The sequence below is a fragment of the Sminthopsis crassicaudata genome, chromosome 2, assembly GCF_048593235.1.
Source record: "Sminthopsis crassicaudata isolate SCR6 chromosome 2, ASM4859323v1, whole genome shotgun sequence".
Taxonomy (NCBI): Eukaryota; Metazoa; Chordata; class Mammalia; order Dasyuromorphia; family Dasyuridae; genus Sminthopsis; species Sminthopsis crassicaudata.
Window position 1 is genome coordinate 256,757,200 of NC_133618.1, and position 25,273 is coordinate 256,782,472.

The 25,273-nt window shown below is 34.0% G+C and overlaps 1 protein-coding gene across 21 annotated transcripts in view; it reads right to left on the reverse strand.

Moving 5' to 3' along the window:
* EHMT1 (euchromatic histone lysine methyltransferase 1) overlaps window positions 1–25,273 on the reverse strand; it is a 265,726-nt gene that overhangs the window by 147,474 nt on the left and 92,979 nt on the right. For 15 of the 21 annotated variants that reach the window (XM_074288973.1, XM_074288966.1, XM_074288986.1 and 12 more), the window contains one exon: window positions 2,818–2,905. In XM_074288973.1, coding sequence (XP_074145074.1) covers window positions 2,818–2,905 — 88 coding nt within the window. Of the gene's footprint in view, window positions 1–2,817; window positions 2,906–7,799; window positions 7,946–10,030; window positions 10,232–13,078; window positions 13,142–15,911; window positions 16,163–25,273 lie in introns of those variants that run through there. The other 6 variants (XM_074288969.1, XM_074288970.1, XM_074288971.1 and 3 more) reach the window with 4 other exon arrangements.

Below are 25,273 nucleotides of genomic sequence, written 5' to 3' on the forward strand. Positions count from 1 at the left end.
CTGACTAGTACCAGTATCCCATTTATATCATTTTCAAATGTAGAGATTTGCCCCCAAATAATTTCTATTTTGATCATCACTTGCCATAAATCACTATTATCAATCAGCAAATATTTGCCAAGCACACATTTGTGTGACCTCATTTTGGATTTTCTTGGCAAAGAGACTGAAGTGATTTCCCATTTCCTTCCCCAACTCATTTTACAGATGAGGAAACTGAGGCAAACAGAGTTAAATGACCTGCTCATAAAACTAGTAAGTATTTAACAGCAGATGTGAACTCAGATCCTCTTGTTGAAGGCCTAGTACTCTATTCACTATACCACATAGCTTCCTTAAGAGAACAGTCATCTGACTAATATCAGTGTCCATTTATGTCACTTTTAAATATAGACTGAAATTTGTCCAAAAATATTTTGCATTTTGATCATTTGCCATAAATCATTGTTTTCAATCCACATACATTTAACAAAATGCCAAGCTTATGGATTTTTAAAAGAAAAATAATTTCTATTCCCAAAAAGCTTGCATTCTTATCAGATAAAACAACATGGATCTACATAAGTAAAGACAGAATTAACAGAAAAAAGTACAAAATGGTTAGGGATGGAAGAATATTTTAGCAGTTGGAGGAAGCAGAATAGACTTTGTATAGGAAGGTCTTGAAAGAACAAAGGGATTCTGAGATACAAGAAGGAGGAAATTTATCCCAGCATGGGGGAAAGGTATTGTACAGATAAGAGATGGAGTTCCTTGTGGGAACAATAGAGAGAAGGCTAGTTTTATTGGATTGTTGATTATAGAAAGATGAATTAGTTTGTAATAAAACTGGAAAGACAGGTTGGAGTCAGGTTGTAAAATGCACCAAAAGCCAAAAAGAAGAGTTTTTATTTCATCCTAGAGGTAATAGGGAGCTACTGGAATTTATTTAGAGGGAAAGAAGAGAGGGAAGAAGGGTTGGATTAAACTTAATCACTTCTATCTTGGTATTTGCTGTCTAAAATCTTGGAGCAAATCTTTAATGCTTTAATGTTTTATCAATTACTTGGAAAAATAGAGGTCATATTCATCAAATGTGTAGATGACACAAAGCTGGGAGGAATAGCTATTACAGTGAATGACAGTAAGGATCCAGAGTCTAATAAAGACAAAATTCAATAGGGAGAGATATAAAGGTACAATATTACATATTTTGAGTATAGCATCCTCATTTTCCAAATAAGAAAACTGAAGCCCACAAGCATAAAAATCCAAAGTCTCACAGATTAAGTTATGGACTCTGACTTTGAATGTAAGTCTCCTTAAATTAAATTCCACATTTTTTCCACTATGAAATTCTGGATTTGAGGGTTAAAAGAATCAATTTCACAAGTATAATAATGGGTGAAACATGGTTAGGTAGCAATTTTTCTGAAAAATATCTAAATACTTGTTAACTGTGAATTCAACATATGAACCAGAAATGAAAAGCAAAAATATTAATAGGGTCATAGGTTGAATTTAGAGAGACATAGCTTTCAGGGCAAAGAGGTCCTAGTCCCTCGGTACCATGCCTACACCTCAACTTTAGCACTGTGGTCAGTTCTGGACATAATTATTTTAAAAGGAAACTGATGAATTGAAGAATATTAAATTCTGTAGCAATCAATTGAAGAAACTAAAGATGTTTTTAGCCTGAAGAAGAATAGAATGAGCAGAAACATGACACCTAACAAATACTTAAAGGGATGTCATATCACGAAAGGAGTGGACTTGTCCTCCAGGGCTCAAAGGCACAAATCCAGGAGCAATTGGTATAGATTGCACAGAAGTCATTTAAGGAATAACGTCATTCATGTAAAAATTTCTAACATTTAGGACTGTACAAGAACTGGCTACAAAGATGGTGAGTTTTCTCCTTCTTCATGGTCTTCAAGAGGAAGTTAGTTTATCACTTGCCAGGTATGTTATAAAGGAGAGTCCTTTCATGTGACTACTAAAAATTCCTTCCAACTCTTAAACGCAGTGTGAACCTGTGTAATTCAGATAATAAGAGTTACCTCACTTCCTTCCTCTGTAAAATGGTGACAATAATCCATGCACAACCACACACAGACTAATTCTGAGGAAAGTTTGTAAAGCTTTTTGCAAAAACATTTTATGAAATACTTGATGATTAACTGATTATAAGCAAACTATGAGAAGTATTCATGAAGGTGTATTAGATATGACAACTAGTGGATTAAAACAATATGGTCAACTAGTGACAAAAAGAAACTAAGGGATATAATTAGTTAACTGACTATTAAATGTTAGGCTATCACATACAAAGAAAATAACTTCCAGGTCTCTGTGGAAAAGAAAGCTTTGCTCATCAGACAGATTAAATAATTTAGCACTAAATTCCAAAAAGTCAATCTCTTGGTCAAGGAAGAGACAAAAGACAATGAATTTAGACCAATTAGAGCACCATAATCTAGTAAACAGTAGGGTAAACAGACGAGAAACTTTGACGTCAAGGGCTTTTTTTGATCCCCTACTCATCTCATTTAACCCTAATTACATTCCTTACATAATTTTTGTCCAGTTTAAAGTAAAAGAAAAGCAAAAAACACAGTATTTTTCCTTTTCTAATTCCCATTTCGTAAGCAATAATTAATAATTTGTATAGCATACAACAAGCACAATTGAATAGCCATTCAAGAAACAACTACTTTTTTAATATTAAAGGAACCCTGTAGGCTAAAACAATCAAGGCTTCCTCTGCTTATTTACCAATGACAAATTAATTGATACAAATAATGGCAGTAAAGGTCTAAACTGAAAATATATACTTACCTTCTTCTTTATTGTTGGTAATATCTTTCAGCAGTTCAGTCTTCATGCAGGTATCCTTCTTAGTCTCTCCCTTACTCAATGCTGCTTGCTACAATGAAACAAAATAACCAGATTGATTAAAACATGCAGAGCCAGTAAACAATTCTAGCAAACATTTGATAGCCTAGATTAAATAGAAGCCCAAATTTAAAATTAATCCTTGTGTTCCAAAACTACTTGTCAGAGCTAAAAATATTAAATAAAAATATTGCCAAAGTATTTTATCCAAACTTCCTATATTACATGTTTCTGAATGTGCTTATAAATTCAAAGATGAGATGCAGGCATGATGTAATAGATAGAGAGCTGGAGTTAGAAACAGAAAAACTTGGGTTTAAATCCTGTGACCCAAACCTGCAAAAGTGCCTATGTCACCTCCTTACTCAATAAAGAAACTATTACTTCCTGGGAAGAAATAAAAAATTCCTGTTTGTCATTCAAAGCCCTTCATAAACGCTCTCAATCACCCAACTTTTCCAGTCTTTCCCACATATACCACCCTCCCTCCATATTCTTTGATCCAATGAACTGGCCTGGCCTCTTCTTTCCTCCAAGAAGAGGATCCATCTGAATCCACTGACTTCCACTGAAAGCCTGGAATGTTCTCCTTCCTCATCTTCTCTACATGAGTTCCCTGGCTTCTTTCAAATCCTAGCTAAAATTCTAGCTTCCACAGGAAGCCTTTCCAAATAGCTCTTAAGCCTAAACCCTTAATTAATTAATTAAGTCTGGGATGTGCTTCTCTCAGATGATTATTTCCAATTTATCCTGTTTGTCTATACATAACTGCTTGCACAGTGGACTTATCTTTTGATTTTCTCTGTGTTCTCAAGGCTTAGCACAGTGCTTAGAACACAGGCACTAAACAAACATTTGCTGACTGATCAACTGGATTGTGTGACTCTAGAGAAGTCATTTAACCTCTCTTAGTGTTCTAGACCAGAGTTTCTTAAACTTTTCCCCCAAGAAATTTTTACATGACCATGGATAGATAGAGACATATAGATATATAAATCAAACTAATGATAATGCTACTAATAATAACTCATAATTCTGTGACCTCCCCACATTCAGTTACAAGACCCCATGTAGGGTCACAAACAGTTTAAGAAAGGTCAGAGGTGTCAAACAGATAGTTTATATTTAAGAAGTGTTTAACAAAATAAATAAAAATACAACAGAAATAGGCAGAATGGAGGCCAAGATAGTTCGATAAGAATATCAGAGAATGGTCCAAGAGGTAGATCATCAACTTGGATACATTGGTATTCATCTAAAAGTGAGCTATAATATACTGTCTTGAATTACTAGATTTTCCAATGCCATTAAAAAAGCTAAGCGTTTTTCAACATCTATAGATAGTACCTTATACACTACTACGGATTTTCCAGATCTCAAATGTTTTGTAGATTTAAAGGCTACCCTTTTCAATTCTCTTAATATTTAGAAACCTTATGAATCCTTAAAATTCTTCATGAGTTAACTCAAACTCAAAGCCTTTCCTAATTCTCTCAGTTATTAAAACAATTCAAATCACCATGTGTACATTTCTATGGCTGAATCTCTAGGTTTCAGAAGAAAAAAAGAATGGATGAGATGTGAACATCTGCTTAACATGTTTAAGGAAATTTGAATTTTTGGATCACAGTTGAAAATATAGGAATAATAAATTTTGAACAGGAATGGAATATATCTTTAGAGGGCTGATAAAAATAAAAAAGGATGGAGAAGGGAAAGAGACAAGGAACCAATTTATTTTATATATCTATTAATCACATAACACAGAATAAAATTTACAGTATAGAAAGAAGAGAACCGATACCTAGAAATAATGTTCACAGAAGGGAATAATGTGTAATTATGATAGAAACATAGACTTAGGGCAAGAGTGTAAATAGCTTTGAATGCCATGCTAAAGAGTTTATATCTGATCAATAACCCACTTAGTTCAGTGAGTAATCAAAAATGTGCATTAGGAAATTCACTTTGATAATTGTACAGAGCTTGTTAGTTTTGATAGCTTCTTAAACTTTTTTCATTAGCAACCCCTTTTAGCCTGAGAAATTTTTATGTGATCTGGGATATACAGGTATATAAAGTAAGTATACAAATCAAACATTTGCTAATAATAAACCATAAATTCACTACTCCTACATTCAATTATGGGACCCAAAATGGAGTCATGAACTACAGTTCATGTTTAGGAAGCTGGAGTGTAGAGACAGACTAGCAAGGGACTAAAGACAGATAGACTGAAGAGAAGATTATTACAACTGCTGAGACAAGACATGAGGGCCAAATAGGAGTTATGAAAATAAAGAACACATAGGAGATTTTTATTCCAACAACCGAATGACTGACAATAAGTGAAAATGAGAAGCCAAGGTTGCAAGCCTGGGTAACTAAAAGGATGGTTGTACTCTCAATAAATATAAGGAAGTTTGAAAAAAAAAGTACATGTAGATGGGAGAATGAGTTGTTTTGGATATATTGAATCTAAGATATCTTTGGGACATTCAGTTCAAAAAATCCAATAAGATAGGGTATTTATATGTATATATCTTTTTTATATGTAGATACACACACACACACACACACACACACACACACACACACACACACACACACACACATATACAGTATGAAAATGTCCCTAGGAAGAAAAGTCTAATTGATACATGACCTAGATGAGGAATAAACCTAGGTCAAGCCAACTATTGTAGGACAATAGCAGATGGCAACTACAGCCCTACTGATACAAAGAGCTAAAGAATAAACATACTAAGTGATTAAAAAAAAGAATACCTGTCTATCCCTAATCCAGGAGAAATCTAGGAATTATATTATGCAGGCAAATCAATGGCTTCATAAATTTCAATATATGTAGTAGAGCTCATCAACATACTACATCTTTCCTTTCTCTTTCAACATTAACAGAGCCCCAGAAGCAGCAAGCCTCATGTGATTGGTTAAGGCATTTAGTTCTAACAACATATTAACAAAACTAAGGTCACAGGTTCAATTCCTATGTAAGCTAGTATCATTTGATCTGTTTTACAGCTCCAGAAAGTACAGCTAAGCATGGCACCATCTTTTAATGTTCAGGTGTACCACACCGGGGGGGTTGGGGAGAAAAGGGGAGAGGGAGAGACGGGGGAATAAGAAGAGATAAATTAGCAAAAATAATTTAACATTGTCATAGAAAAACTTCAAAAAGCATAACCTAATAATAATGGATCAATAATGCCTTCTATACATAAAAATACTGTGGTACATACATACAAGCCAGAATAAAATGATAATTTCCCTAAGTTAAATAGTTTTATGATTAACTCCAAGAGTATAAATTTCTGCTATACTTAAATGTTCTTGTACAAAACATGATTTGAATAAAGTAGGCCATCAGCTAGAGTCCTTTAACTTATCTTGTCATGTAAAGAGTTCCAAATAAAGCTATTATCTTCTATAGCCTGAAAATGAACTATCCTCCTAGCCTCTTTTCTCTCTTGTGACAATAAGATATTCTTCAAAAAAGAGCAGAAAGCACTAATACAAATTTCTCCATAATGCTAATGTAAATCAATTGAAAATATTACTTATCAAAACCTGAAAAACTACAAAAGTAGGAGATATTAAATCCAAAACACTAGCTTAAGTTAAATTTTCCAAGAACATTATTTCATTTTAAATAACTACCAATTTCAGCCATTTTAGTCTCATCAGTAATATTTATTTCTTCCTGAAATAAAAATACTACTTAGCAACATGGTCTTGGGATTTGCCAAAGACAGGTCCCTTTCCCATCCTACTAGCCCCAAATAAAGTTTCCTACCAGTGTTAATACAAGACATGAGTAGTAGGCATTCAATATAAGTTTGCTGATTTTTTTTTTTTAATGATCTGGTATCCTAGGCAGTTTTTATCCCATTATTTAGCAATCTGAAAAGAGGTTGGCATGTCACAGCTAAATTTTTTCTTTCATTTATAAAGTTATTCCACAAATATGTATGTTTATTAGACCTCCCAAGTTCCTGAAGTAACTACTCTAACTCTTCACAAAAGTATTCATACTGAGGACTGACTTCCAAGTGTTGATATTATCCAAATTCTTTCACATTCAACACAAATTTTGTTCTAATCTTTCAACTCCTTATGCAATGTCATTTTTATAGAGCTAATTTAACCATTTCTTTGGCTCACAATAAATTTTGGTACCATCATTTCTAAATAATATATTTCTTCTTTCAAGAGCAAGAGCTAGGTCTAAAAAACAGAAAGCTTTCTCATATACTGTACTCAACAAAGACAAATTTGGGATATATAATGTTGGATGTTGAAATGGCAAAAGCACCAAAAAGTCAGTAAAAGACAAAGACTGTTTCTGGTCATTCCCCCTAAAAATGACCATATTTCTTAACAAAAAAACCAAAAAATTTTTACAAGGTTTTCCTGGAAGCTTTTTCTATTTGCCTATAATTGAACCAACTCAAAATGGTACTCATTAACATTAAAGAGAACAATTCCTGTCATTTCCTAAAGATAATCACAAATCTCACATTGCATCAATTTGATATTTATGTCCTGTGAAAAGAAAAATACATAATTGAGTCAGTGACCATGGAAGAAGCAATACCAGTTTTGAAATCCACCTCCCAGTAAGTTACCACAAAAAAGGGCAGTCTTCCCTTTACTGGCCTATCAGAAGTCAGCTCCATCCACTTCAGGGAAAAAGTACTTTCCAACATGAAGACAGTATTCAGAGTTCTAAAGAAAACACACACACACACACACACACACACACACACACACACACACAGCCACATACACACTTCTCTCTCCTCTAAAATAGTCAAGTTTTTTAACTGTTCAACCATTTAGTCCAGTCATCCAGCACACAGTTCCACCTAAACTTGTTAGTAGCAACTTTATAGAAGTGCCAATACCTCCATTTTTTCCCCTTAAATTCAAAGCAAACTTCCCTTTTTGCTCACACTCCACCATGCCCCAATCTGTCGTCTCCTGATTGGCAGAGAAATCTTATACCCTCCCTCCTAGCAGAGCAATGTCGGCTTCAACAGCAGCCCCAACAAAAGCCAACTGCCAAGCATAGGCTGCTTCAAAATAAAAGTCCCAATCGCTCTTCTTTTCCTGTAGTCGTCAATCTCCATACCACTGCCTATAACAAAATGATTTCTAACCTTTGTCACTCTATCGATGCCACAAAAATGATGTACTACAATACAAACAAAAGAAATCATTTTGTTCCTCTTTCTTCCAGGAAAACCTTAGAGATAAACAAGGAAACTGATGCTTGCTTCTTCCAAAGCCTTCTAAAGGCCAGTTTTACTGAATGGGAAAATCCAAGAAATAAAGACACACAAGGACATAAAGGCAGAAAACTTTTTTTTTTTTTTTTTTTAAGTAAAGATGTAATTTCCAAGGCTCAAGGTACTTAAGCAAGGGAGGGGGAGGAAGAGAATGTGAGGAGACCAGTGGCTACAGAATCTTTCCAATTGTACAATTCAAACATGACTAACTAGGTAGGATTTTCCAGGAAACATTTTCATGCCTTCTTTGTGAATTGGAAAAGGGAATCTCTTAAGTTTAATGTACAGAATGTTGATTCTAGGCAAAAACAAAACCAAAAAAAAAAAAAAAAAAAAAAAAAAAATACAAAGAAAAATGATAATATAGTAGACACTAGTTTATTCTCCTTACCTCCAGAAAGGAATTAATCATAATAGACATGTCATTCAAAAGATAAGAAAAATGTGATCTAATTTGTCATAGGGTAAACCTAGATTATACTTTCAGATAATGGCCAAACAGGGCTAAGGGAAAAAAAAAACCCTTAAAGTAAACAAAAGTCTAATGTAGTAGGGAAGGGTCAATGAGAGACAGACAGACAGAGACAGAGAGAGAGACAGAGAAGCAGACTTATTTTTCCTTCATTAAGAACAATGTATATTTAAAAGGGTTGTTAGAGGGTTGTTTTCTTTTAAACTTGGTCCTTCCTTTAACATTCAGAAATCCCCAAAGATAAATAGGTCTATAAAAGAGAAGTGAATGACAGAAGGATTCTAGATCTAGTACTAAGAAAGTTTCCAGCAATTTTATACTCACCCCACCCCCATAAACCCTTTCCCACAATTACCCTCCATTCAAATAATCTCTCCTCCAAATCTTTTTTAAATCTTAAATCACTGGGCCAGAGCTAAGGAATGAAACTCTTCTTCAGGAGCAACTCTGTGTGGAGGACATCAATAATACATTACTTCATGTAACATAAAAAATATCAGCTTTTCCAAATAATACAAAGAATCAACACAGCCATTTATTTCTGTAAATAACTCCCAATGAAAGGCCATTTCCCCCTTTCTTCTTTTCACCAGTGAGTTGTTTAAGAAGCAAACATTTGACTCAAATGTTGGCAAAGGAAGCCATGTTGCCAAGTTTTGTCCTTTCTCTGGGAGCCTATCCCAAGGTAGTATCACCCAAATCAAAATCCTATTCACCAAAGGGCAAAAACTATTTCCTTGAAAGGCTCTGTCTGGCAATCATGTTAACAACCTTAGTTTAGTAAAACAAGATGACATCTTGTTCAAAAAGTTTATGCTGAGATCAAATTAATCAATAAAAGGTTAAAGTTTACTGTTCACAAAAAAAAATTTACCTTGCTTTTAAGAAGCTATCATTTTTTTTTATTATTAAAATCTTCCTCCCAAAATCTTTCAAAAAAGCTACAAGTCCCTACATATGAAAATGGAGAAGCGCACATATAATAGGAGACTTTTAATAATAGGTCTAATTTATGACCAATGTCTTTATTTACAGAATTAGGATTTTATAGATGCTCCATTTCCTCAGTACAAAGGCTGAAGTTGACAAAAGTAGCTTTATTTAGGCACCTTCACTATCTTTCTCAAAGAAGAGTAACGTAACAAAAGCAAGAATCAAATTGTACTTGACAATTACTGCTATATACAGAAGCTCAATTCTCTCCCATTCACATCAAGCAATCAATTTCTGAAGTTTATGAACAGGATACTTTAATAGTTCGAATAAGAACTGAGAATAAAATGTGTTAAGACAGGTAACTGAAGCAAAGCAATATATGCAAACAAATTTAGAACAGAAAGCATGCCTGCATTCCAGTTCTCATACAAATACTTGCTTTAATTCTTGTGGTTAAAAGATCCACATTATGACAATTCCAGAAAAACAGCTCCTCCAGATTTTCTCCTCTTTACCCTCAGTTCATCAGGACACACTCAAGGGAATACAGAAGTTGACTTCATTTCCAACTTGAAAGCCAGGTTGCCATAAAGGGAAAATGCCTTCCCTCTCAATGCCTGGAATTTCTTGGAATTTCCAGGCCTTTCTTTATTTCTAGGCCCTCTTAAATACAAAATTCCAAGTCAAAAGACAGGGAGAAGGAAAAGAAGGGGTAAAATAAGGGCGTCAAGCAGCAGCAATGAAGCCTCTTACAAAATGAAGAAAAGTGTGGGGGAGGAGGGGAGATGACTAATGGGGAAGGGGGGAAGAGAAGAAGAATCCTCTTATAATTGAAGTAGAAACACCACCCACCCCACCCCCCATGCTAAGGCACTATTCTTCTAAAATATGTTCAAAGCAAGACATTCTCTTTAGTGCCTATCGTCCTTTAAAAAGGGGGGAGGGGGGAGAAGAGAAGAAATCCTCAGAATCTTTAAGCCATGGACAAGGATTTAGTCCCTGAAGTATTGTTCCTGCTCTGTCATTAGAATACTGTAGCCAGGTCTTTCAATCCCAAGAATTGCACTGAATTAGATCATCTTTCTCTGATCACCTCCCCCTACAGGCTGTTCTGAGCATGCTCAGCTCAGCCTTGCACTGCCATTTCATAACTGCATTGTTTACAGACACACAGTGACCTGCCATTTTTTGACAGTAAAATAGAAGCTAGCATTTGCAACACTAATGTTTCTCACAGTCACAGTTAATATACAGGCCTGTTCAAACCAAGTTCTTTATAAGGCCACACTGAATAGCCTTAAGATAAAAATTCAAAACTAGGAAATTCTGCTGCTGAGAATATTAGAAGGGTTGTTTTATGTTAAAATCTAACCATGAAATAACCAAATTCCATAAAAGCTAATAATAAGTTGATTCTTGGGATACCGAGAGGAAAAGCAAAATATGGTATTCACCATTTCTGCTTTCCTGGGGCATATCTATCTCCGATATCACCTAGAAATCTTATATTCAGGCTTGATATTTTTCTAAAATGTTTAAGAGAGAAGACTGACTTGGCGGTGGGGATTCAAAGAGAAGTCATTACTGAGTTCATACCAGTTTTTCTTTAAATGCAAACTAAAAGATTTATACCCTTCAAGAAATCAGGAAAACCTAAGCAGTAAAAATTCCCAAGAATGATAAGCATATCCCTGTAATAATGCCAAGCTCCTAGAAAGAATCATCTACATTTGTTGCCTCCACTGCCTAACCACCCACTTATTCTCCATCCCCTGCAATCTGCTTCCAACCCCTCAAATGAAACTTCTCTATCCAAGGTTAATGCTCAATCCAAAAGCCTTTTCTCAGTCTTACTCCTTGCCTTCCCTGATGATTTTATACTCTTGATTGCCACTACCACCAAACCCCCCCTTCCTGGTTATCTTCCTGTCTATTTCTTCTCTCAGTTTTCATCCGTGTCTTTCTTTGCTCAATGCTCATCTTGGTCTCTTTTTTTTCTGAAGATTATTCTGAAATTATCAGCTCCCATAGGTATTAGTAACACACATGAAGAGGACTCCCAAATCTTTCTCCTGAAAACTAGTCTCTTCTGAAAAGCAAACAACTCTCTCCAATTGACTGGTATCTCCTTTAAGATTATCAAATTGATATCTCAAACATGACACAAGAGAAAGAATGCTGGATGTGAAATCCATAGACAGGTTCAAATCTGGGGAGGGGAGGGAGAAGAGAAGGGGGGAGCTTTAGATAAATGACTAAACTTCACTAGGCCTCATTTTTTCATCTATAAATTAAAGGGTTTGGTCTAGATCTACATTTTCCAACTCTAAATATATGGTTCCACAAAAAAAAAAGCTTTCAATGTCTTCCTACCCCAAATCTTTCACAAAAATTTCCTATTTCTGGTGAGGACTCCTGGGTTCACAAATTCAGTCATCCATGACTCTTCTTGGCCTGTTTTCATATTCAGTTAACAAATCTTGCTAATTGTGTCTCTACAACATCTTTCATATCTGTGCTCTTTTTGCCACTCATATAGCAATCCATATTAATTTTCTATTGAAATTTAAGATTGTTCTAAACGATCCAGTTAGATCCAGAACTCTCACCTATTTATACACACACACACACAGAGGGAGAGTCTAATTGCTCACCCTTTTCCTATTCTTTCTCCCCTCCAACTCATCTTTCACACTGTTATAAAAATAATCTCCTTAAAGTTTACTCTCTCCATTTTACTCCCATGCCCCTAAATGTAATGCTTACAAGATAAAAATAAATAAAAAATTTTAACCAGGTATTTAAGAGCCTCCATAATAAATTCCCACTTATCTTTCTAATCTTCTATTATACAATTCTACTTTATGAAACCTACATATTCCAGACCAAAAGGTAAATTTTCTCAACAGCATCTCCTACCTCTGTTCATCTATACAATAATTTCCAAAGGCTTTCTTCTCATCCTCTCACAGAACCATAGCTGTTAGCTTCCTTCAAAGCTGGCAAAGGAGCTACCTCCTCAGTGAAGTCTTTCATAACAAGCCTCATTCCACCCCATCCGACCCCCCATTCTAACCCCAAGGGAATTATGCCTCCCCCAGAATATAAAAACCTCCAGAGTAGGGATTTCCTTAACAAAAAAAAAAAAAAAAAAAAAAAAACAAAAAAAAAACACACCACCACCTTGCATGTAGTTCATTAATAAATACATATTGAGTCTTTGTTGAACTGAATTATAATCTAGCTAGGATTATCAAGTGAACCATCTTCCTCTGATGAACAACATTACAGACTGCACCTACTTCAACAAGGGTAAAGTAGAGGCCAATAAAAACCACATGTTCTCAAAATCTGGAGTCAAAGTATTGGATACATTAAAAATCCCCAAATAGAATGCAATGCAGAGCTAAAAAGAAAGGTCACTTATTCCAACCCCCTCATTTTCCACATGTAAAAAATGAAACCCCAAAATGGTTAAGTGACTTACGCATGGTCACACAGGCAATAAGTGTCCACTTATACTTCCAGGAGAAACTAGTTACATTTAACATTTTAAACCTAGCATTTTATCTTCTCAAGCCTCTTTGCCCATCCCACTATAAAGCCAGTTGTTGTTTTGTTTTTGCAAAACAGAATGGAAACCAGAAAGAAGAAAAATACAAAAGGGGGAGGGGAGGCAAGAGAACTTCAAATGTGGCTTTTGAACCATCAACAATTTTATGGAATTCAATTTACCTTCAATCTATTATACCACAATGCACAAATGACACTTCAAAATTCACTAGGACAAAAGCCTTTCTTCCCATCACTTTTGAAATGAGTCTCTGGAAGAAAATTTGAGCCTTAGCTACCACAAACTAGGCTCAAAGTTGGATCCCATTGAAATAAAGAAAGGGAAGCAAGCTACAATTAGAACAATCTTAAATTTCAACAGAAAATTAATCTTGGCCAAAAAATCTAGTTATTCCAACTTCTAAAGGATTAAGATGCTGGTTGAGAAAAAAGTCAAATAACCAATTCTAATCTTATAAAACCACAAAAGGAAACCTGTTCCATGAGTTACATACACTAATTCAATGCTGAATTTAAAAACAGAATTTTCTTTTGAAGCAACCTATAAAGGATCACTAAATGGGATGTTAAAATTCACAGCTATGCTTAAGTAAACAAAAATTTACAACAATGCAGTATTGTAATAAACATCCTATCTATATATTATAAATCAATTTCAACTATTATAAATTACAACTCTCATTATCTATATATCCAAAGTATCATCGAAGTGTATCAAATATTATCCTGGGAAGTAATAAGTACTGTAATGCAAGCAAATAAAAAATCTCTATGTAGTTTTAAAATCTGTACACTTTAATAACTTTGCTTGTGGCAATCACAAGAGGCAAACTAATCTTTCTTCTCCTGGCTAATACACCAAATTGATGAGTCATGCCACATTTGCTACAGAATCTGAAATAAAAGCACATTGTATATGTTTATACATTGGATATGATTAAATCTGCTTTTGCTTTTAAGTGTGCTACATAAATTATTTTCATCTGATTCTATATCTTTAATTATGTAAAAATGAATCTGAAAACCTGGGTTCAAATCCCAGCCCTGCCATTGACTTGTGTCACCTTGAGTCAATTAGTTTATTGCACTGGGCCTGAATTTTTCATCAATAAAATAAAAGGAATTTAGATGGATGATATTTAAGGCCCTTTTCTTATCCTAAACCAAAGACTCTCCAATTCTGTATTCATACACACACTCACACACACAGACACAGACACACACATATAAATTTTTATAAAGATCCCATATTTATTTTTCAATAAAATGGTCACTACCATCTGCCTTGCTAAGTCTTACAAAATTTAAGCTCTTTTTGAAATATTGCCTTATTCAATCATTACAGGTTTCATAAGAATATAAGATTCCTCATACAATCTTAAGCATGTGGAATGTTCTTGCAAATAACCTAAATTCAACCAATTCATTTTACACATCAGAAAACTGAGTCCCCAAAAGGTTAAGTGACTTGCATTGACTACCCAGGCAGGCAGTGCCAAGTTCACTGCTCTCTCAAATCTATCATACCACATCCTATTTTCTTGCACTGTCTGTTTACACAAGGTCCTAATGTCTATAACTAGAGCTAACAGGTTCACTATTAAAGGTCATTCTTGAACTTATGGGTTTTAAAACAATGGGGAGAAACTCTCAGTACTGAAAGAGCCTCAAAGATACAAGATCACAGTTCTTCTAAGGTAACTATATACATAATATAATACATTGTGATATAAACAAATAGCTTAGACAGAAATACATGTGCCCTAAAATTACAGCACAAATTGATGGTATGGAATTAAGATTACCACGATACCATCTAGAACAGTAACATTTACAACTTTTTAAAGGCAAATACACAGTAACGTTAAACACTTTTATAAGTAATTTTTATTTTAAAAGACAAGAAAGAAAGTAGGAAATAATTTTAATCAGAACTCTTTAAGTCTGCCACATTGGCCTCTGGCAATGCAAGAAAAAAAGACATGTCAATGGTTAAATTGTTCTCTACAGACTGTCAGTTATGACAAGATTCACTATCTAATCCACCCCCAATTCCATCCTCCCATCAGTTCAAAAGCCAACTTGTAGACTTGTTTGACATAAACCAAGGCTATAAGCCAAGGCTATCACAGGCTCAAGGACAGTAGGTAATAGCTATTTGTATGGCCTAGAATCTTTGTGGAAATACCACAATTCAACCACTATAATTTTTTTTTAAGTTTTCACCATGACAATAAAGAAATAATTTTAATAGATTTGCATATTTAAGATAAGATTTCTCATTCTTGGTTAATTTTTAAAAATACATATAAAAACCTATAGCTTACTCTGCTTCAATTTTACTGAAACAAATTAAAGGGAAAAGATGAGGAAACTCTTGGATTTGTTTATTTTTTCATTTCAAGTTGGGAAAACTACACCCTCAAAACTGTACCCAGATTAGTGATCTAACACAAAAAGCCCAAGTAGGTAAATGTCATTCCAACAACCATTTCCTTCAAAAAAAAAAAAAAAAAAAAAAAAGGTTTTAAATGTGACTTGCTCAGATACCAGTTTATAACAGACACACTGCTGCTATGCTACAGATTACTACCTTGCATATGGCCAAGAAAGAGGGCAAAAGAATCCAACCATGATTACCTTCCTTTCCCCTTAAAGGTTTTCTACCTCTGATCAAAATGTTGTGGGAATAACCTGAGGAAGGAGGCTATTTGTGACAGATGGAACATGGATACAAGCTACTGTACCTGCAGGCATCTGTCGTCTTCTTTTGATGAAGACTCAAAGAGTTGCATATTCCAGATCCTCATGAACAGTGATTCAGTTTCTGCTCATGTGATAAAAGCTCCCTCTACAGAGTGAGCATGCCCAGTGGAGACCATTTCACTGTTCACGTCCAGGCTGCAGCCATTTCACAGAGAACTTGCAGGCTTAGGGGCTTCCATTGGAATAGCTATTATTTTCAAAATCACAACCCTTTTCCTCTACCCTGGTCCCCCTGACAGAAAAAAAACAATGTGTCAATAATAACAAGGCCAAAGCACCAAACTTCTATAACCTAAAAACATACTCTGAAAAGCCACATAATATGTTCTATTAGAGTTCTCCAAGAGTTAGCTCTTGCCTACTAAAGATGCCATGGCATTTCAAATAACATTGAAAATGACTGGCACTAAAGGACACAGATAGCAGTTAATAATCTGCAGACCAATAAAGATAGATATTAAGCATAAACACAAGATAACAAGATTAATTTATAATATAAAAAAACATTTTGAGATTTGACTACAGTTTAGCAACAAAGGATTTCAGGCCTAGAAGGAACTTTGGAGATCACGAAGACCAATATGATCATTCTACATATGAAGAAAGAAGTCTAGGAAAGTTAAAAGGTAAGTATGTAACAAAACTAAATTTGAACCTAGATTTTTCTATTTCAAATCCACACTGCTGGATTAGGAAATTATAAATGCAATGTGATCTTAAATAACAACCTTATTACATTCCACAATAATAATTACTAACAGCTACTAAAGTAGATTATTATTCTAATGAGTTGAACTTGGACATTTGTAAGTACCATAGAATAAAGGAAGAATTTTCAATGTAAATTTCTCTTAATCTTTGTTCAATCAAATAATACAACAAAAAATCTTGGCAACTTTAACTTGATTTGGTAATACTCTTAACTAAAATGTACTGAAAAATTCACAAGAATATTTTAAAGCATGGATTGGCTAGATTCATTTCAAATAAGAAGAATGAAATATTCAGAATATGAAAGTACATGGGTTTTAATTTGCATTTTGCTTTGAGTTTGGCAGAGGAGAGGGGTTCTCCATGAAGGGGAAAAACATTTCAGGGTACAATGTATTTCATAAATTTATAAATGTTGTTAAACTTTTTAAAATAAGATCAAATCATTTGTTCTCAAAATATTAAGTATAAAATGACAAATAATAAACTCTTTTATATGCTAGGCGAGTAAGAAAATGATATAACTAAACAAAATGATATCCTGCATTAGAAATCTATAAGCTTAAAAGAAAAATTATAATTTGCGTCACAAGGTCTACAATTTCCAGAACAAGGTATAAAAGGACAGCAAACAAGATTCCCTTTTCTTGTCATAATGTTTTTGAAAACATGAATGCTTCCAATTTTACCAGTAGAACCTGAAACACATGATTTCCAACTACCAATAAATGGTATCTTTATTTGATTATCTAGCACCTGCATGTATGCCAGATAGTAATGGTTAAAACAGAAGCATGAATCTTTCATATGTTGGATCAATAATAATAACAATGTCATTTTTTTCTTGGGTTCAAACAAGTTTTATCACTGACGTAAAAATATTCAAGTTCATACTGATAACTTAGATAACTTAAGAGGTAGAAAATGGGGGAAAAAGGGAAGCAGGAAAGTGTATTCTAAACTGTTATCCTATTAGTAGAATAAATTATTCTTTTAATTTTATAACTGATCTATAAAAACCAGTAAGTGAATGCTGAATAATTTCTGCCCCCCAAAACAAAACAAAAATAAAAACAAAACTTTAAAACTAGTGATGCCCCAAAATTAACATTCATTCTAAATCATCAAATACAATGCAAATAATCTAGAAGGAAAATGACTAACCTATATTTAATAATTTTCTTCTTTGTTAATAGTGAAATATGGAGCAGCATCACCATTCAAAGTCAATAATATTTTATTACTAACATTTAAAAAAAAAAACTAGGGGGAAAAAATCACTATAGATTTTAATCAGCTTCAAAATCTCAAGTCTTATCTTCAAATAGTATTACCAGGCTATCAGAATGTCAAACATAACAAGGTGGCAAAACAAAAGCATTTTGCATTCAGCTAAATTCCCCTAAATACTGCTTTTCTTTTACTAAGAAAGTATCCAAAATTACAAATGAATTGGTCAGAGAATACCACACTACACAAAACACCAACACCTTAGAGCTCAAAGAAAGGGGGAAAGAAAGGAAGGAAAGAGATTTTTCTGTGCAACGAATATGTTTAACAGTTCAAAGTTGCATTACAGCAATCAATAAAAATATATTAACATGAAATTTAAAAACACATACAGACACATAGCTCTTGAGTACTGCTATATTTCCAACAAAATCAAACTTGTTTTATCGAAACTCATTCTTAGACTAAGATTTTGGTCATTTATTGTTATGGTACTTAAGTTTTCTGAAGGTTCAAATAATTCTTGCTGTTTCCTTGGACAATACATGAACAATTCTGCCTTAGACCACGTGACCTAGCTCCCTCTACAGGTTCAAATGACATCGTCAGTTTTCTTTCTCAAAGAGGAGACCATTTCATCCCGGTGGTAGAAACTGCAGCCATTTCATAGCTAGGACATAAGAAACAAACATCTACATGGCTCCTGAAAAACCTCAAAGAACTTTTTGTATTTCCCCACATTCTAAACATTGAAATTGTGTCTAAAGCAGAATATTAATGATATTTCAGATATAAAGGTAGGGAAGAAACTTAACTCTTCAATGACTCCCCTTACTTAGAACTAAAGCAAACAATCAAAGCCATTTTGGAAAAGAGCTGAAGTGATTTTACTAATGGCTTTTTGGTTAATAATAATTTAAGAATTAAAAATAGCTGCCTGTATTCAATTGCTATTATTGAGATGGTAACTCCTGCATATCACCTGTGTCTTCTGTGCTTCAAAAGCATTTCGAGTGAGTCATTTGGCTTTTGGGGAACTATATATCATTTGTTTGTTTTCAAATGTTATCTACATAGTCTATAAACTATAGTATTATTTAAGCTACTGGATCAGAAAGAGACAGAGTGTTTGAAAGTGCTTTCAGCATTCCACAGTTAAGAAAAGAACATCACAAAAAAACCTTTGTGGGGATGTTGGGCAAAGAATGCATTTTGGGCTTTTATTTAGTTACATTGCTTGCCAAATTTTCATATCTTCTAGAGATTATCTTTTAAAGAATGGCTAATCTTTGTTTTCAATAGAATTCACATTTCTAAATTTCTTTTGACTTTAGGCAGTAGTTCTGTCCATCAGATAGATAAGTCCCTTCATCTAACAAGATATACTTAGTGTGAAGAGCAAGAATTTAAATGGCTGAGGTAACAAATGTTAATAAATAGAAGCCACCTCCTTATACAGAAAAGACTGACATATGGAATGTATTTAAGGACCTTCCCTGAATTTTTAAATATTCACACACAAGTAAGCTCACTATATATTGTCACTAGAGATGGGGAAAGAGAATGACACATTTCATCATTTCTGTCTGACAGGAATGGAAAAAACCATGGGGAATGACCTGCAGATCCTAAATTTAGAAATTCTGGCATCCAATGTAGACTTGAAAAAGCAAATGATAGAATTTAAAATAAATTTCACTTATATATACTGGAATTTTTTTCTCCTACAAATCCTACTGTGTGTAAGACATGAAAAACCTTTTTCTGAGCTTTAAATTCTACAAATTCTTACGGTAAAAATCCTGATCCTAACAATAGATGCATAGACAAGACACAGCTAGAAAGAATGTCAATAAAAATATCTGTTGCATTCAAAACTCAAAGGGAGCTTTGAATGCAACAATCAATCAATGAACAATCAACAATCAATATATGAAATAAAGAGCTTCTTGTAAATCTTAAAATTAAATATTATTTTATTACAAATATGTCAAATTAAAGCTTTTTTAAAGTAAAACATCTGAAATGAAAAATAAAAGCTACTAGATGTAAGGCCAATAAATACAAATGTAAAAATATATGTGCATATAAATATGATTGTAAAGTGCATTTTACAATATATTCTAATTTTTTTTAAAACAGTAAAGCAAAATGAGAAAGGTGATGATTGGCTAAAATAATTTTAGTTGGAGGAGGGGATTCAAAAAGGATTTCAGAGGCAAATCTGCTCCATAGTTATCTGTTCTATTCTACTGTTCCAAGCAACCCCACATAATACCCTTTTTTAAAACTGACAAACCAAAAAATTATTTTAGAAAAATTTCTGCATTCATACTACATATTATGCACTTAAAATATCAAGGTGAATGTAACACAGCAAAATTTAAATATATTGTCCAGCACTTAGAACAATACCTGGCACATAGTTAAGTACTTAATAAATGCTTGCTAACTGATTTATGGGCAAAGGTTAATGTCCTGTTAATGGAGCACAGTAAAAATATTACAAAACTCCTATGTAACTTGTCAAAATGCAAAGTTCCATCTAACAGTTAACAGTTTAAATATGTACCTTCTAAAAGCAAAACCAAAACGTTGTTTGTAATGTATCAAATAAAAAATGCACTTATGTAAAGACATATATTAAATGAAGTTTAACATCAATAAAAAAGGAATTTAAATGCAGGAAATTATAATGAAATATTAATTTAAAATGAACATATAGGCAAAACTCATGTTTATAATGAATAAATGTGCCAAAAAAAATTATCTACCAGTATATACCAATATATAAGTCTCTGGGAAAAAAAGTTACTAAATCCTACAAGTTCAGTTAACAGAAATTTTTAAACACTGATTATCTAAAATTATAGTATTTCTTCCCCATCACGAGAAATAATCAGCAAAATGAAAAACAACACTAAATAGCATACAAGGATATACTTTGATCTCATTTTTACTTTTTTATTAAAATGGCTAAGGAAGTTCAGTATGAACAAATCAAGTTGAATATAATCATCACTACTTAACTCAATTCTCCCCCTGCAAAACCCAACAAATGCTATATAGTATGCTTCCTCAATTCAAACTCCTCTTCATTTCTGTTATAGTCAAACAAAATGCTATGCACTAACTCTACTACAAGTTCCTAATATCAAACTATGGCCACTAGGTGTTCAATACTACAAAGTATTTCAACTTATTTCAGGACAAATTAATTAAACCTAAAGTAAAATTAAAAGGTCCTTAGCAAGGCATTTGAGACAATAATATATAGATACTGGCCTTTAGGTTATTAGATTTACAATCTAATATGGGTGATAAGATTTGAGAATAAATAACTATGGGGCAAAGCAAAATATTACAGGGGAAAAGAGAAAAACAAACAAAGTACAATTGAAAATTTGAGAAAAAAAGATCATTTCCACACAATCAGCAAATGGCACAAGGTTTAAGAACTAAGAATATATATAAAAAAAGAGCGGGGAGAGTTGAACAGCTATCATATAAATATGGGAGACAGATACCTGAACAAGTATATGCAATATATATATAAAGTTGATACAAAGTAACCTGTATAGGATGACACTAGTATATTATAAGGAATGGAAAAGAACTACTGAAGAAAGTGGCTTCTGAGCTAATTCTTGAAAGAAAGCCTGGAATTTGAAGAAACAGAGATGAGTAAAGAAAGCATTACAGTATTAGTATAAAGATCAGTATAAAAACATGAAAAAAGGGAATCATCATGCATGAGGAACAGCAAGTATAACATGGAGAAAAATAATGTGAAAGAAGACATAGATTATAGGAAGATTTCTAATTGTGAAGAATTTTAAATATCAGAAAGAAGAGTTTATAGATATATTTTATTCATAAAATAATAGAAAACTACTGGAATTTAATGGAAAGAGGAATTATAGAGGTAAACAGGGGTAAACCTACACTTAATGAAAATAACTTTGGCAGATGACAGAAAAGTTGGATTACAAGAGGAAGACATTTAGGGGGCATGTTGAACAAGTAAAAAACTATTTCAACAATTCAGAACAGCAGTGCCTGTGAGAGTGAGGATAAAGGGACCATGTTGGGAAAGTAGAAATGACAAGATTTGGCAATCTGACTAGGTATATAAAATGAATAAGAGTGAGGCATTATGGATGAAAAAGAGGCTGCGTTCCTGGGAGGGTGTAGTGCCCTGAATAACAGAGAAATTCAGAAGAGGAAGAAGCTAAGGGGAAAAGATAATGAGTTCTGTTTTAGATATGCTGCGTTTGAGATGTCTACATGACATACAATTCAATATCTCCAAAACACAGTTGGTAATGCAAGCTTGGAGCTTGAGATATGTGTGTGTGTGTGTGTGTGTGTGTGTGTGTGCAATATATATCTATGTTTATCTGGAAATCATTTGCATGTGAAGTCATGGGAGCTGATAGGTCACTAAGAACTAAACAAAGGAGACTAAGGAGAAAGATTCAGAGAAGTGAGAGGACAGAGTTTGGTAGTAATGTCACAAAAATAGAAGAGAGAGTAGCCAGAAGAGGGTAATCAATAAACATACTGTCAGATACTTCGGAAAAGTCTACTTAACTTAATGAGAATTTAAGACCATTAAATTTAGTAATAAAAAAAAAATTTTTTTAAAGTCTTGAACAGCAGTTTCAGTTAAATGATGAGATTCAAAAGTTAGGTTGTAGGGTGTTTGAAATTAAGTAAAGGAAGAGGCGAAAGATGGAAGCACACAGTGTAAATAGTTATCTCAAATGATATAGCCAAGGAGAAATATGTGGGATTTTAGAGAGAAGAAGAGTTAACTATGTAAAGATTTTGTTTTAAGGAAAGGGAAAAGATAATTTTGTTTGTAACAGTAGGAAAATAGCCAGTAAATAAGGACAGAATGAAGGTAAGAGAAAATGGGCACCACAGAATCTCAAAGAGAAGACTAAAGAAAATGGAATCATGAATGCATGCAGAGTTCCTTGGGAAGACACTTCTTCAAATGAGACCAGAGAGCAGGAGAATATAGTGAGGGAAAATGTTTGAATGATATGAGATGAGGAAGAAAAGGGGGCTCCCTTAGAAGGAAAATGACCTCCACTAGAGGTAGGGAAGAGTATATAAGGTTAGATTCCTAAGGAAAAAAAAAAAAAAAAAAAGCAAGGCAAGAAGTAGAGAAGGAATAGGATGTTTGAGAAGAAATGAGAAGTTGGGAATAATTTTCTTGGAGAATGAGACAATGAATTGATTTGGGAAGAGCAGAATAAATACATCACTGCAGGAAGGACCCACTTAAGATTGTTTTTGTTGCTGCTCTGGTTCATTCATGTCTTGACTCTGTGACCTGATAGACAACATCCTGTCAATATTGTCCATGGAGTTTTCTTGGCAAAGATATTGGAGTGGTTTATCATTTCTTTCTCCAAACAATTAAGGTAAACAGAGCTTAAATGACTTGCCCAAGATCACAAAATTAGTAAGTGTCTGAGACCAGATGCCAATTTAAGTCTTTCTGACTACAGGAATAGTTAAGTGGATGCAGTACCAGGCCTGGAGTCAGAAAGGCTCATCTTTCTGAGTTCAAATCAGGCTTCAGACACTTACTGACTCTATAACCCTGGGCAAGTCACCTCACCCTGTTTGCCTCAGTTTTGCTCATCTATCAAATGGACTGAAGAAGGAAATGGCAAATCACTTCAAATAGGGTCACAAAGAATCATACATGCCTGAATGACAGAACAATAATATCTCAACTCAAGGCCCAGCATTCTATCCACTGAGCCATCTAGCTGCCTCCTCCAGTTAAGATTAGAAAATATAAATGAGTGGTGAATAAAATCATAATAGTTTCATGACATCTAAATCTATTCAGGAGAATGTGAATGGACAGGAGTATCACAGGCTGGTGTTTGGCAAAGTATAGATAACAATGGACAAAGGGACAAGGGATTTTAGAAAAGTGGATAGTATAAAGTTGAATTGGTTCATCATGGAGTCAAGATAGTATCAGAAAGGACACAAATGTGGCCATTGTAGGAGTGAGGGCCTAAGAAAGAATTAAGGAATGGAGAGCCTGGAAGTCCTGGTGAGGACAAAGATTTAAGAGTCAGAAAAGATAAAGGAATTGTGAAGTTCATGACCATTAAAGTGCAACTTTAGTATAAAGATAAAATAAAGGGCATGACCATTTCTGTATATATCTGAGGTGATATGTTAGAGCAGAAACTGAATAGTCCAAGGAATTGGGAAGTTATTTAATGAAGTATCAATAAACATGCTGAAATCCACAAGTTTGAAAACATATAACTGGAGAGAAAAAAAGATTGAGACATAGTGCTGGAACTCTGTCTTCCCAGAAATCAGCTAGAGTCAGGATCACTAAACGTCTTTATTCTTGATCTTTTACGGTCAAGGTCAGGGGGTTAGGCCTAGCAACCTCACACACACCTTCCTCCCTCAAACGCCAGGAGAGGCCAGGAGAGACCAAGTCAACTTCTGTATCTCAATTCCTCTTCCTCCTCCTACTCCTCCCACACACATCACTTCCCCCTCTTTGTCCCACCAATCAAGTCAGCACAGAACAGCTGGGGAGGCCCAACCTTCAAACAAGTTAATAGGGAACTGTCCAATTGGCAATTAGTCTCATGTGCTTCATTATCCAAGTGCATTGCTCAGATCTAGCCCTTTACAACATAGCATTGAGCTCACTAAGAAAGAAAGGATAATGTCTTTGGAATCAATGCCTAATAGCCACCATGATCTGGATTGGATGATACAGTTGGATGGAATGAACTTCCTGCTGCTTAATTAATGACAATGAAAGGGGGACCATCTCCAAGAGGCAATGAGTAGTAAGGAATATTAGGAAAAGTAAACAATGTGAAATGAAGTCACAGTTTCATATGGAATGATCCTTTTGTGTCCTGCTATATGTATGAAAATACTCTTCATTTTGGGTGTTTAAGCTCAAATTTTAAAAAACATTTTAAAAACTATTTTTGTAAGGCACGGCCTTCAGAGGGAGAAGAGGAGGGACACGAGAACAATTTATATGATAAAACATATAAGTAAAAGTATTTTAAAAAAAAATTTCAAAAGAAAAGGACCTTTTTGGGCCCTGTACCTCAACCAATAAATATCAATGGTAATAAGCTTTACACAGTACAACTAGCTAGTACAACTAGTTCTGGAAAAGCTGGAAAAGAAAACAGTGTCATTTAAGGGGAACTAGATCTCACTGAGTACCTGAAATAGGAAAAATGACAAGGAAGAGATTTAAAAAGAAATGTTTGTAAGTTACAAAGAAGGAATTCTAAAGAGCATAAAAGAAAGTGCATGTAGTTCTAAAGTGGGATTTTTCAGGGGCCCTAGGAAGGTAAACAAAAGTAAAAGAGTAAATAGA